Source organism: Parasteatoda tepidariorum, chromosome 9 (genome assembly GCF_043381705.1).
Source record: "Parasteatoda tepidariorum isolate YZ-2023 chromosome 9, CAS_Ptep_4.0, whole genome shotgun sequence".
Taxonomy (NCBI): Eukaryota; Metazoa; Arthropoda; class Arachnida; order Araneae; family Theridiidae; genus Parasteatoda; species Parasteatoda tepidariorum.
Genome location: NC_092212.1, coordinates 1,173,935 through 1,187,254, shown reverse-complemented (window position 1 = coordinate 1,187,254; position 13,320 = coordinate 1,173,935). Strand labels below are relative to the sequence as shown.

Genomic DNA, 13,320 nt, shown 5'->3' with positions numbered 1-13,320 from the left:
TTTGTTATTCTCTCTTATGCTGTTTGTATTAAATAAACGTTGTGTTCGTATCTCCGTAGTTATTTCTATTTTTGGTATCCAAGTATCTTTATAGTACAATTTGTTAGGATAAGACAATATTTAATAAACTTTTCAAAATAAATTAAAATACTGAAATCATTTATTTAAACTGGATATGTCTGCTAACTTCTAATGAACTTATTAAGATGGAATGTCTCTTACACTGATCAGTAGGTTTCATACAATTCATTTTGCGAATTTCATCCAATAACGGGTTTTTGATAATCATGGCGGCCACATTTTTCTTCTTTTCACTGATGTCTTTTTTAAGGTTAAGTAGTACGGCATGATCTACACTGATGTTTTTTATAAGGTTACGTACCACTGCCTAGTGTAATCTACATAGAGGATTTTTTCTAGGTTAAATGCTACTGCCCAGTATAAATTTGTCCAGAAAACTCTACACTAATGTTCTTTTTGAATGTTAAATGATTATGGTACGGTAGATAACCTCTATAACATTACCTCTATCGCACCGAAGTCAAACGTCACTGTCTGCTGCCAGTAAGCGGGTGGGTGACCGCTTTGATCAGTCCACGTAGGGTCCGAGGGTGCGCGGTATCGGTCCTCGTCAAACTGTTCTACCGTAAAGTGGTCGACTTCGCTCGCAGTTCGTCGGACTACCAAAGCACAGAGGATCAAAATTGCGATGGCATATCTTTGGATCATCCTCAGGGATGTTTCCCAGACCGTCACCCATTGTGCAGGTGTAAATAAAGTTACCTCTATTGTACCGACCCCAGAAATTGATTGAATAACATTACTGTTACTGAACAGAACTCTGGTTAATTCTTGAAAAGCGGCGCTGTTGTCAGCAGAATAACGGGGAGATATTTTATTGAAGATCGGTGCAAGCTTTTGAGTTTAGCTTAAATTTATATTAGAGCTTGAACATTGGTAAATATTTCATACTTTCTTGGCTGTCAAATTAGTTCATTTATCAAAATACGAAGAAAAGTATATTTTTTCTAAACCTAAAAAATAATTTTTATTTTTTAATAAGTTAGAGGTAGTTATGGTTTTAAAAAGAGTTCGATTAAAAGTTGTTTCAAGTCATTAACATGATTTTCATGACTTTTATCGTGTGTCACAAGACGTCATACCTTTTTTTTTCTCATAAAATTTTAATTCTAAACAAAATTAAAGTATAAAAATTGTTTGCATTGTATCACAAGAAAAGTTTGTATTTAAATAATATCTGCGATTTTTGATAAATTCCCGTAAAAAATCTAGAATCTTTCCTTAAATTTCAAACAAGTTATAGAAGTCTAACATAGTGTACAATGCGAAAAAAAAGTGAACCAAACTGATTAATTTTTGATCTAATGAACGGATCTTCACATTCTATTACATAATCTTAATAATTCGACCGTCGAAAATGCTAATTAATGAGCGTAGACTCTATTTAAAGTTACAAAACAAGACTCAATAACGCACTTCTTCTGATTAAACGAAACTTTTTTTTCGGCGGATTTCTGACCTTTAAAATGAAGGAGGTAGCCGTAAAATTGGAAATAGGGCTCCTTTTGTTTGGTCAGGGGCGAGGTCCAAAGTGTGGATCCCTTCATTTAAATTCTAGTTTTTCGCCATATCTCGAGAGCTTTTAAAGCAAATCGAAATATTTTTGAACACAATTATAAATTTCGTTTACTTAAAAATTATTCCCCGCAAAAAATAACTTTCAGTTAAAATGTATTCTTTTTTATTATTTTAATAAATAATAGTTTAAAAAATTTTGAATTGTAAGACACGCAATTTTTTGCATCATTTTAAAGAATGTCATTTTATATGGCAAAATACAAAATTTCAGCACTATCGGTTGAATAGTTCATGAGAGAGGGAATTCTAAAAAAGTCTTATACGAATCTTATAATTGTGTACGCAAAGTTCGCTTAAAAAGTTCTCGAGATATGGCGAAATACGCAAAAAGTAAAATTAACTTTAAGGGATCCGAACTTTAAACCGCTGTCCCGATCAAACTATTGGGACTCCCAGATTGCGGGTATCCCTTATACCAGGGGTAGGCAACGCGGCGCCGCCGGTGCCATGGCTCCCCCGATCGATTTTTAATGCGCCCTCGCTGGACTAATGTAAATGTATGATAGCTAGAGCGATTTACTTACTCTTGTCAAACGGCGATATACAGCAAGTAGTCAGTTGAGTTTAGGATTGTGCATAGATTAGCAGTTTGCTAACCTTGAGCGTATCTAATAACACGCACGTATTTTTTGTTAGTGTGTGATCGTATTTCGAATAGACCTAGCGTAGACCGTGCATTTAAAACTACCAAGTAATCCGAAATAATTCCTTTCTTTCAAAACCCTTTGTTGAAAGCAACCCTGGTTGAAAGCGATGAACTGGATCCTAAATTAAACAGTGATCTAGTTTGAATGGGTGATCTAGTTTCGCCATTGATGTAGTTTCTGACGCATCAGCTAGGATAACTGTGACTGTATTGTAACTTGTCGTTTTAGTTTCAGTTTGCCTTTATGTTTGAGCTTTTGTTTGTTTATCTTTGGTATAATGTTTTTTTGCTATGCTTTCGTTATGTTTTAAATAATAAACGTTGTTAAGTTTAATAACGTTGTGTTTCTTTTTAAAATAGAGTTGTTATAGTTCTAGTTTTTTGTGTTTTAACACCCTTCATGGATAAATGTAAAAGAAAAAGAACATATTATTTTAACGATGAATGGGAACATCTATATTGTTTCGTTGATTACAAAGGGAAGTGTATTTGTTTGTTGTGTAATAATAGTGTTGCGATTCCCAAGAAAGGTAATATTGAACGACATTTTAAGACCGTTCATACCAATTTTGATAGTGACTATCCAATGAACTCTGAAATTAGAAGAAAAAATTTTTTTTCTTTAAAATCTTCAATAACTAACCAGCAAAGTGTTTTTACTAAACCACTGCAACAACATAAAGCAGTAACGATCGCGTCATATAAAATATCGCATTTGCTAGCTAAGAATATAAAACCATTTACAGATGGAGAATTAGTGAAAGAAGCCATGTTAGAAGCTGCTGATTTACTTTTTAAAGAATTTAAAAATAAAAAGGAAATAGTTTCAGCTATAAACACGTTGCAATTATCAGCACGAACTGTTACTAGAAGAATTGAAGTAATTGCGGAGAATTTGGAGGCAGAATTAGCAAATGATATGGAAAATTGTATTTTCTTTTCGCTACAGATGGATGAATCGACAGACGTGACAAATATATCACAATTAGCAATTTTCGTGAAGATGGTATTTTCTGATTTTACAACAAAAGAAGAATTCCTTAAAGTTCTGCCATTAAAGGGAAGCACCAGAGGGGAGGATATCTTTTCTACTTTTAAAAAGTATATAACAGATGTAAAATTACCTGTACAAAAGTTATCGTCAATTACAACAGACGGGGCACCAGCGATGACTGGTAAGAAAAAAGGATTTATTGCCTTATGTAGATAGGATTCCTTATTCCCGAAATTTATTTCCTATCATTGCCTCATACATCAGGAAATGTTATGTGCAAAAACAATCGGTTTTCAACACGTATTCAAGATAGTAACAAAAATAATTAATTCCATAAGATCGAGAGCTATGCAACACAGATTGTTTAAATTACTTTTAGAAGATGAGGACGTTCAGTTCACAGATTTTCTTTTACATACTGAAGTGAGGTGGCTGAGCAGAGGTAAAATACTAGAGCGGTTTATCATGCTTTTGCCACAAATAAAGGAATTTATTGCATCAAGAGGCGAATTTTACGAGCAATTAGAAAATAAGGATTGGCTAATCGACCTCGGATTTCTGACAGATATAACGGCAAAGTTGAATGAATTAAATTTAAAAATACAAGGGAAAAATCAGCATATCGCTGACATGATTAGTGCAGTAAATGCATTCAAATGCAAGTTAGTGTTGTTGAAATCCCATCGATTGAAAAAATCATTATCACATTTCCCAAATATAAAATATACTGTTGAGAGTTTAAATCTGAATAATGAAAATTTTACTGCTACATCATATTTAGAAATTATAGATAAGCTAATAGAAGAGTTTTCTTCTAGATTTGAAGATTTTGCAGCATTAGAATCCGTTCTAAGATTTTTCATAAATCCATTCAATGTTACTGAAGATGATGTCCTTGAAATATCGAAGACCTAGAATTAGAAATAATAAACTTGCAAAGTGATATTATTTTAAAAGCGCATAGTAATGATAAAATGTTTTGGAACTTAGTCGATGGAAATAAGTATCCTATTTTAAGGAAATGTGCGCTAAAAATTTATTCATATTGTGCAACAACATACAATTGCGAGTCTTTGTTCTCAAATATGAAATATTTGAAATAAAAATACCGAACAAAGCTTAACGACTCACATTTAGATAATTGTTTAAGGACCGGGAACTCTAAATATATCCCCAATTATAAGAAATTAACTGAAAATATGGACACCCAAGTTTCACACTGAATTATATGTATCATTATTTATGACACCAAAATAAAGTTACAAAAAATCTGTTTTTTTTTAATGCCTATTTATACCTGTTGATTATCTGTAAAATATGCGCCCTCGGTGATTTTCAAATTTAGTATTGCGCCCTTAAGTACAAACAGGTTGCCGACCCCTGCCTTATACGTTGGGTGCCAGGAACCTGATTTGACCAAAGCCGAAAAAAAAAGAAAAAAAAATTCCCGTTTACTAGGAAAATGCACGTTTTGGTGTTTGATTTCTTAATTTAAAATATCGTCTGCACAAAAATAACTATAATTAAGGTCACTTCTCTCCAAATTGTAGAATGGATGAGTCCTAGAACGTGATCATTAGATTAAAAGTTATTCAGAGTGGTCCGTTAAACACGGATTCAGTTTCCATGTTTAAGTTTTAAGAAAAATATTTATGTATGCTTTTCTTTTTTTGACAGAATGAAATTGATAAAAAATGTTTTCACTGTCAAACAAAAGAACAAATATAATAGAATAGTTCATATCAATTATGTCCTATTTTCAGTGTTTATTTCCTTTTATTTATTTATTTTTCTTCCAAATAATAAATGCTTGAGGGGATGATCCTTTGCGGAAACTCTGGGACCACCTGGCGTTGTTATTTCTATAAAGACCGCCACAAAGTTTGAATGGAATTATGGGATATAAAAAATATCGATTCATCGACCACATGTGGGGGGTAGGAGCTCCCAGAGCGGCGTTGCTTCACCCGTCCGCCAGTTAACACATCTCTTTCTACGGAAATGGTAAGCATTTCATATTTCATTCCATTTTTTTTCCCGATTAAAATTTCACGTTTTCATTAAATTTATGCACACACACAATGGTGATTTTCATAACTGTCTTCTTAGGTTGCATCTTTTATTATTTTAATCTACGTGTGTTTTATTTCGGTTGGAAATGGGATTGCTTTGAATGAGCTTGAAAAATAAAAAGGTTAAAGGGAGGGAGAATTATCATTTAAATTTTATAAGAGAATTTGTGAAGTCAAAATTTTCTGTCTAAGTGTATAACATACACACCAACTACTACAGAATTTCACCAGTTTTAGAAAAAGAAATTTACAGTGGTATAGCAGTGTGCAGTATTCGAGTGTGCTAAAATTTTAATTAAAATTTAATAAAAAGAATTGTATTCATAGCTACATATTAATAATTTAAAAAGATGTATTAAAAGTCAAATTGAGAAAGGGTGGTGTTCTAAATTCCTATTAAGTTTTTATAACTGTATGTTTTAATCATTTTTTCATTTCGGTACAACTCATCAACATATTTCGTTCAAAACTCAAATGTTGTATGTGTACATAAACAAATAGACTCAACACATCACAACTATGAAATGTGGTGTGTCATGAAATAGGCTAATCATTACTTAGAGGGGCCGTTTTCATAATTTCGTGCCATTCACCTGAGAAATATTATTTTGAAAGAAACTCATTCGATTTCTCTGAACGATGTGAGTCTTATGAAACATTTACACTCAATGTAAATGGAGAAAAAAAATAGTATTTTGAAGAAATGAGTTGAAAGGGAACATAAAATATAGAAGGTCTGCCATCATTAAATCTAAAATGCTTTTCTTTTTTTTTTTTTGGAATTTAGTTTCTAGTAATAAAAACTTATTTTTTAACAGTGTTATAAAATCAGTAATTCTTGAAAGGTTATTAAAAACAATTAGATAACATGTAAATGTTTGATAACATAATACCACTTTACACAATTGAATGTAACATTACACTTATTGACATTTTTTTCTATTGGAATTTAGAAATAGTGTCTTAGCAAGGTGAGTGTCTTAGTGAAGTCTGTTTAGAAAACAAATCAAAACATTTATTTCGAATGTTTTATGTTTGCTTGCTGAGAACAATGTCACGCCCGTTGCCCTAATTAGTTGTTTAAAATATATTTATTAATTTATTCGACTGGATAATTTAGTTCATTAGGGTTTTATTTTCAGGTTTTAATCGTAACAGAATTTCAAAATTTTTTCTTTCTAGAAATTTCTAGTTTCTTGAATTTTGTTCTTTGTCATGTCTATCACCAGTAACCATAGCTGGTAATAACGCATTATTTGCATGTTTTTCTTTTAAAAAATTAAAATATGTTTAGGAAATTGAAATATGTTAACATTGACGTATGTTTACATGTTATTATTAGCATTAAAGTCTTGGACTCGCCTGGTAACATTGCAATTTAATTGTTTCATTGTACTTAGACAAAAAAACCATCTATTAAAAATTAATTTTTAAAAAAATACTAAAAAAGTTTAAAAAAAGGGAACTGGAAACTGTCAAAAACATTTAACTAATATAGAAAAATATTTTGCGTTTAGTTATTTTTAAAAACTACATATTTTCACGGAAACATCTCTCCCTTTCAATTTTCAAGTGACATAGTGTAAAGTGTTCACAATGTGTATTTACATTGCTTGATTTTCATGTTCAGTCATCATAATTTATAACCTCATTGAGTTTACAACTTCCATGAACCAAGAATGAATTCCTAATCAGTTCTTTATGAAGCCTTTTGAGGTTGTACAAAGTATGTGTTTACTATTTTGATTTGTTAGAGTCTTATTATGCATTTAAATAACCACGAAGTGCTAAAATAAAATAATACTGCAACTTATCAACAAGTTAAAATATTTATAAGCTAAAATATTTATGGGTAGTGGTGGAAAAAGTTATCTTAGTTCTAATCTATTAAAATATTAATACACTATATTTGCTGCCACGGGTTAAAGTATTTTTTCGTTGTAGAATTCTTATACAAACTTCACCAATTACCATAGTACCAATAGTACATAATAGCAAAATTAATTGACCATCATCTGCGCAAAGCAATTTATATAGTTGCTGAATTTCTAAGGTACTTTCCTTTCTCCATTAACGTTGCTTTTTAGTACATAGCTTATTTTTTTTATTTCAACTGATACATATTTACCAATATGATTTAAGCATTGGTGTCAATAATAATATGGTGATTGCTTACGGTTCCCCAAAACGAATTAGTGTCTTATGTATGCATCTTTTCGCCATTAGCTTTGCTTTATAATACCTAGCTTATCTTTTTTATTTCAATTAATACATATTACCACTATTAATTGAGTATCATTGGCATCAATAATAACGTGGCCATTTTTTATGGTTCCTCTAAACGAATAAGTACCTTTACTCTAATTATTTTGCTTTTCAGTACATAACCAATTTCTTTCATTTCATAATGCTTCTGTTATTTGAATTAATTAAGCATTATTGGTGTCAATAATAGCCTGTCGAGTTTTACATTTCTTCTAAACGAATTCGGAGCACTTGTTCATGAATTCTGCCTTTCAATACAAAATAAATTTTTTATTTTATTTCAATCACGGTGGATTTTAAGTTATTTACTTTTATCGAAACACGTTTTAATATAATTATTGTAAATTAAATAAACGCATGGTTTACTCTAGAAACACTAATTGGGTGACGTAATCCTTCCATGCTACAACATTAACGTTGTTCATTGAATTTATCTGACATATATAGCGAATAAAAAATAGTTGCAATAAAATCTATTTTGATCACATAGAGCTTTAAGCTAGCAAACATCATTGATGTTGCTAAATTACGATGATCTCGGGGTTTAAAAGCACTACAAACGTCTGTAACAAAGTATATTTAATAATAAAAACAAGGAATGATTTATCCTTTTACATTGCAGCCATCTGTTGGATTTTAGAAATTATTATTATTAACATTGAGAAATATAATGAACAATTCCCTCGATTAACTCTTAGTTCATTACAAATTAAGCAATCCAAAATATTAATCAAAGTTATATTTCTCAGATGTGAGATATCAATATTTTTTAAAAAAATAATATGTTTTACAAGCATTAGTTCAAACTTATACCAAATTTCTGCTTTATGAATGAAATTATTAAAATTTAAATAAATAAATACCAATTAAGATAATTAAATGATCATATCATGAATAATAAACCAAACAATTTTCACTAAGCAAATTCTTTCTCATGCAAAATGTTTCTATTTCAAACAAACAAGTATTTAAACAAGAAAAAAAAATATAAATATATATTTTCTTTAACTCTGATGTTATCTTTAAATATATTTGAAAAACTGAATTCTCTATAGTTAAATTTAAAACACTGCCTAACTTTTAACCCATCAGTAAATTTCGTTTTCACTCGAAACGCTCGAACGGTTCGTAACAGATTGTTCTAACGTCGACTGTGACCTTCCCTGTACTTCGAATTATCAGTATGCCAAATTTCACAGCTCTCAGTCGAATGGTTTATGATTCTAAAAATAACTCATGAGCATTTCTTTTCATACATATAGAAATTTATAGCTCGTATTTGAAAACGTTACCTTAAAGTAACAAAATAAATTATGATTTTCCCATTTCTGATGGACTGCCTGAAGCATTTAAAGAATTTAAAATTTTTTTCGTATTGTTAATTATTTTATTGTACCCTGTATCATTTAATTTTTTTATATAGCTTGGTCTATGTTATTTTTTTTTTTTGTTATTCAAGTTATTATTTTAAATTAAAATTTGTTTCTAAGTATAGATATAGTGCTCCACGAAATTTTAGGCAGACTATATTTTTTGCGTCTATTATAATTAAAATTAATTGAATCCATATTTAAAACAAGAAACAAAAAATGATGAAAATTCCAGACTACCCTCAATAATTAAAATATAAAAATATGTAAAATACAGTATAAGAAAAATTTAGCTAGACGAGTAGTTTTTTTTCCCTCCATAAATTATTTGTAATATTTAACAACGAAGACCGTCAATTTGACTGCTTTCATCTCTAAAGATATCAATACAAATTATGTATTGTTTTAGGTTTTAAAAATTTTTTTTTTACTAATTTCAGTGAAATTTTAGAGTAGTTATATCTTCCTTTTTAAATTCCAGTCAGCCATTTTGTCTTTTATGATCTGTATGATCTATACCTATTTATATTATAACTTGTCAAATTGACGGTTTTATTTTATTTTATAATTATATATTAATATTGATATTCGTATTTGAACAGCTGACCCAATTTTGAGTTTACGACTAACAATGTTCAACTCTGTAGACCTGTGATTTTTAAACCCCATCCAGAAGACAAGGGATCTCCTGAATTGGGTGCATTTTGTCTTCGTGGAGGGCTTTAAGATGGAACTAACAAGCATTTGAGTTACATGAAGAAGAAAACTTCCTACTGTTGGTCTAATGGTAAGGGGACTCCAACCCATGATCCGTCTACCACAGAGGATATTTAACGTCAGCACTGTGGTCGGTGCGAGCCAAGTGTGGAATTTGTATCAATCAGCTATCGCTGGGATTTGAACCCGGGGCGATCTCATTGGGAGGTTCCATACTCTGAGCCGCCACGGTTTTAGCAATTACGAAGTTTGGAAAAATTTTTATGAAAATAAAACATACTAATTTTTGGTTACATTTTCGTTATTATTAAATTCTTGCATTAAACTTTTTGTTTAAAAAATGTATCTTTTTATGAAAAGAATAAAAAGGAAGCACTTCTTTTTATTGCTATTGTTTCGTCACAAAAAGAAATCCCTTTTTGCAAATAATATGCTATTTTTACAACTGTTGTGTGTTTTCATCAGTTTTTTATGGCTGTTATTTAAAGATTTGCTTATCTTTAATCAGTGTAACAGATCAATTTAGTGGTTCGACGAAACGAAATATAATGAGAAAGATGTCACACAGTCGTAACTACTAAACTGTGTGGTGCTGGAAAATAAGAAATCTGTCACAGCGTTCGGACTACTAAAAGATCATTTATGGTATCCCGTGCGATTGAAATTGATTGATATTTATGGTATTCTCTCTTTTAGGAAGTGTTGATTACATACTGATTCTCAAAATTGCTTAAAACGTCAAAAGGAAGAAAAGTCAGAGTCTTGTAAAATAAAAAGCGTTTGTGATCTAATTTGTTAATAGTTAAAAAATTGCTGCAATTCTTGCTTATCTGGTCTCAATAAAATTTGAATAACCGAATATCTTTAAGAAATATTAAAAGAAAAAAAGACTTATTTTTGGATAAACAAGTTTTATAATGGTGTGCAAAAACTTTTCGATACTTTTAATGGACCCCGGAGATGTGACGAAATACGAAAAAAATGAAATTTACTCTCAGGACGTAGAAACTTTCCTCTCTTCTGTCTGAACCATTGGAACCTTATTTTCTGGACTACGACCGCCCCCCCCCCCNCCCCCCTATGAACCGGCCATTAAGGTGAAGCGGGTTCAAATCCTAGCGATGGTTGGTCGATACGAATTTCGCATCCTGCTCTCACCGACCACAGTGCTGACGTAAGATATCCTCAATGGTAGATGGGTCATGGGTTAGAGTCCCCTTGCCGTCTGAGTAACCGTGGGTGGGTTTCCTCTCCTTTTAACCCAAATGCAGGTTAGTTTCATCAAAAAGTCCTCCACGAAAGCTAATTTCTCCCAATACTTGATCCAAGAGTTCCCCTGTCTTCTGGATTGAGTTCAAAAGAACAAGGCCACGGAGTCGAACTATAGTAGTCGTAAACCCGAAAAATTGTGTCTGCTGTTCAACGACTGTTATAAAATAAAAATAAAATATCCCCTCCCCATATTTTGAGGTTCAAGAACCAAATCCATCGGAAAAAATTTGTTTTTTTTTCTTCTAAGGCAGAACGTTTTTGTCTCTGATTAGTAATTTAAAATATTGTCTACACTAATTAATTATCATAATTAAGATTGGGTCTTTGAGTCAAAGATTGAGACCAAGTACATGAAAATCCGATCATTACATCGATAATTATTAAGACTGTTCACTTTTTTATTTTTATTTTCCGCTCTCTACATATGATTTATACAGTGATTTAAAATAAATTTCAGTGTCGATTGCAATTAAAATGAAAGTGTCAGCTAATTTAATGAGTTATTAAAATTCATTATTTTGAAATGTATCAAACTGCTAGAGAGAAAAGGAGAGTTAAATATAAATTGTATATCCATTTTATTCCGCAGATCGTAATACAAATAAAGAGATATCTTCTGATGTTGACGAATTCATCGCCATTTCTTTAAACCATTCGAATGAAATTCAAACCAACGATTCAATGTTTGTTTTGGCTGGAATTCCAAGAATTATTATCTCATTCGACGAATCTTCTCTCAAGAATTAAATCCGTTATATATTTACTCAGACTATTGAATTTAGAATTTGTACCGGACATTTTGTACTTGTTTACATTAGTAAAATTTGTGTTAAATTTGCTTGAGAACAGAAAGTGCGAATTGTTTCAGGAGTTTGGATGGCTCGTAAAATTGATTTGGGGGGGGGAGAGTAAAAAGGGGACTCAGCAACGTTATTATAGGCATTATCATTTCATCAGCCGTGCTTTAAATATTAATAGTTTAAAATTTAAACATTTTTAATATTATTACATTTATGACTAGCCTCAAAAAGCAACTCAAATATTAAAGTTACTACATCACAATTTTCTAAAAAAAAATCTGTCTTCGACCTCAATGGTATAAGACAGTGATTATTTTTGTGAAAATTCAGCTTTATTTGGCATACAGGTAGCAAAATTAATAATCATAATGCTCTTGAAAATTATACATAAAAACTTTAATTTGTTTAAGTTGAATTTTATTCGAAGATGCTAAAAAGAAATGGAATAAATGCTCTACAGTTAAGCTAATATTCGAGGAAGAGGGAGAAAAAAAATTCTGCAGTAATTCAGCTCAACTTTCTCAATTCAGCTTTTTAATTTTTAATTGAAGAAAAAATTGAGATGTTTTAAAATGAGCAATTTTCCACCATCTGTTTGTTTGCTTCTTATAAATAAACTAATAACACAAATGAAAAAGTATCTGCCTGCTGCAGAGCCGGACCTTTCTGCTACTTAGGGTCATTGCGGAGGATAAAGACCCTCAATAATGACCCATTTAGAGTGATGTTATGTTTATGTCCACCTCTATCATTTTCTTTTGATGGAACAATGCTATTCTGATTATTATTTTTACGATGAGTTTCGATTCATTTATTTCATTTTTAGTTATAAGTCTTTTCCTTTTACATCGATTAACTTGGGTCCCCCGAAAGAAACGGTGCTTTACTGTATTGAAAAGGGGCCGGGATAGCCTGGTCGGCAGGGCGCTGGATTCACGCGTGTGAGAGCGGAAATCAGTCGGCCGTTTAAAAAGGTCTCGCAAATAAGTCCACTCAAAACGGTGGTTTACTGCAACTGAAATTAATAAAAAAAGAAATATTTTTCAGTAGTATTGACGGAAATAATGATTGCAATAGCACACGTGTCATATAAATTACTAACTCACTAAATATGTAGAATCAATATAGTTTTCTCATAGCGAAGGTTGATTAACGCTCAAAATAGTATTCTTCATCTAACGAAAAGGTTGCCTAGCTATATAGACATTTCTTTTTTTATTTTTATAGCCTTATATCTTTTTGATTTTCGACATTTTTAGAATTTTCGAGATGCATGTCCTTTTTATTTTCCATGATTTTGAAAGAGAGTTGCATTTAAAAAATTGAAAATAGGTTCACTATCCTCCTGGAACCACTCGCTTAATTCATTTCATGTGAAAAAACTCATTTTAAACAAAATTTTTTAATTAAAAGTCATCATTCCATATATTTTTGAAGTTATAGCATAGATAAAATTTTAACCTGTAAAAAAGAAATTTACTTCCAATATAAACGAACTATATTATTATTATTATTATTATTATTA

General features: G+C 30.9%; 3 protein-coding genes across 3 annotated transcripts in view; all 3 read left to right on the top strand.

The window, feature by feature from the left end:
- The first annotated feature begins 3,074 nt into the window (after window positions 1-3,074).
- On the top strand, window positions 3,075-3,515 carry LOC139426427 (zinc finger BED domain-containing protein 5-like). Its single transcript, XM_071185290.1, has one exon. The coding sequence runs from the start codon at window positions 3,075-3,077 to the stop codon at window positions 3,513-3,515; it is 441 nt and encodes a 146-aa protein (XP_071041391.1).
- A 132-nt stretch (window positions 3,516-3,647) lies between these two features.
- LOC139426426 (general transcription factor II-I repeat domain-containing protein 2-like) lies at window positions 3,648-4,214 on the top strand. The gene has a single exon (XM_071185289.1). It carries the CDS (start codon window positions 3,648-3,650, stop codon window positions 4,212-4,214), a length of 567 nt encoding a protein of 188 aa, XP_071041390.1.
- Window positions 4,215-5,213: 999 nt separating this feature from the next.
- The window catches only part of LOC107436083 (glycoprotein 3-alpha-L-fucosyltransferase A), a 22,985-nt gene continuing 14,878 nt past the window's right edge, over window positions 5,214-13,320 (top strand). The window contains exon 1 of the mRNA XM_016047648.3: window positions 5,214-5,303. The gene's annotated coding sequence lies outside the window, so the exon portion shown is untranslated. The remainder of the gene's footprint in view (window positions 5,304-13,320) is intronic.

Excerpts from the sequence above, each read along its gene's own strand:
- LOC139426427 (XM_071185290.1), top strand. The coding sequence starts at position 3,075 with ATGTTAGAAGCTGCTGATTTACTTTTTAAAGAATTTAAAAATAAAAAG.
- LOC139426426 (XM_071185289.1), top strand. The coding sequence starts at position 3,648 with ATGCAACACAGATTGTTTAAATTACTTTTAGAAGATGAGGACGTTCAG.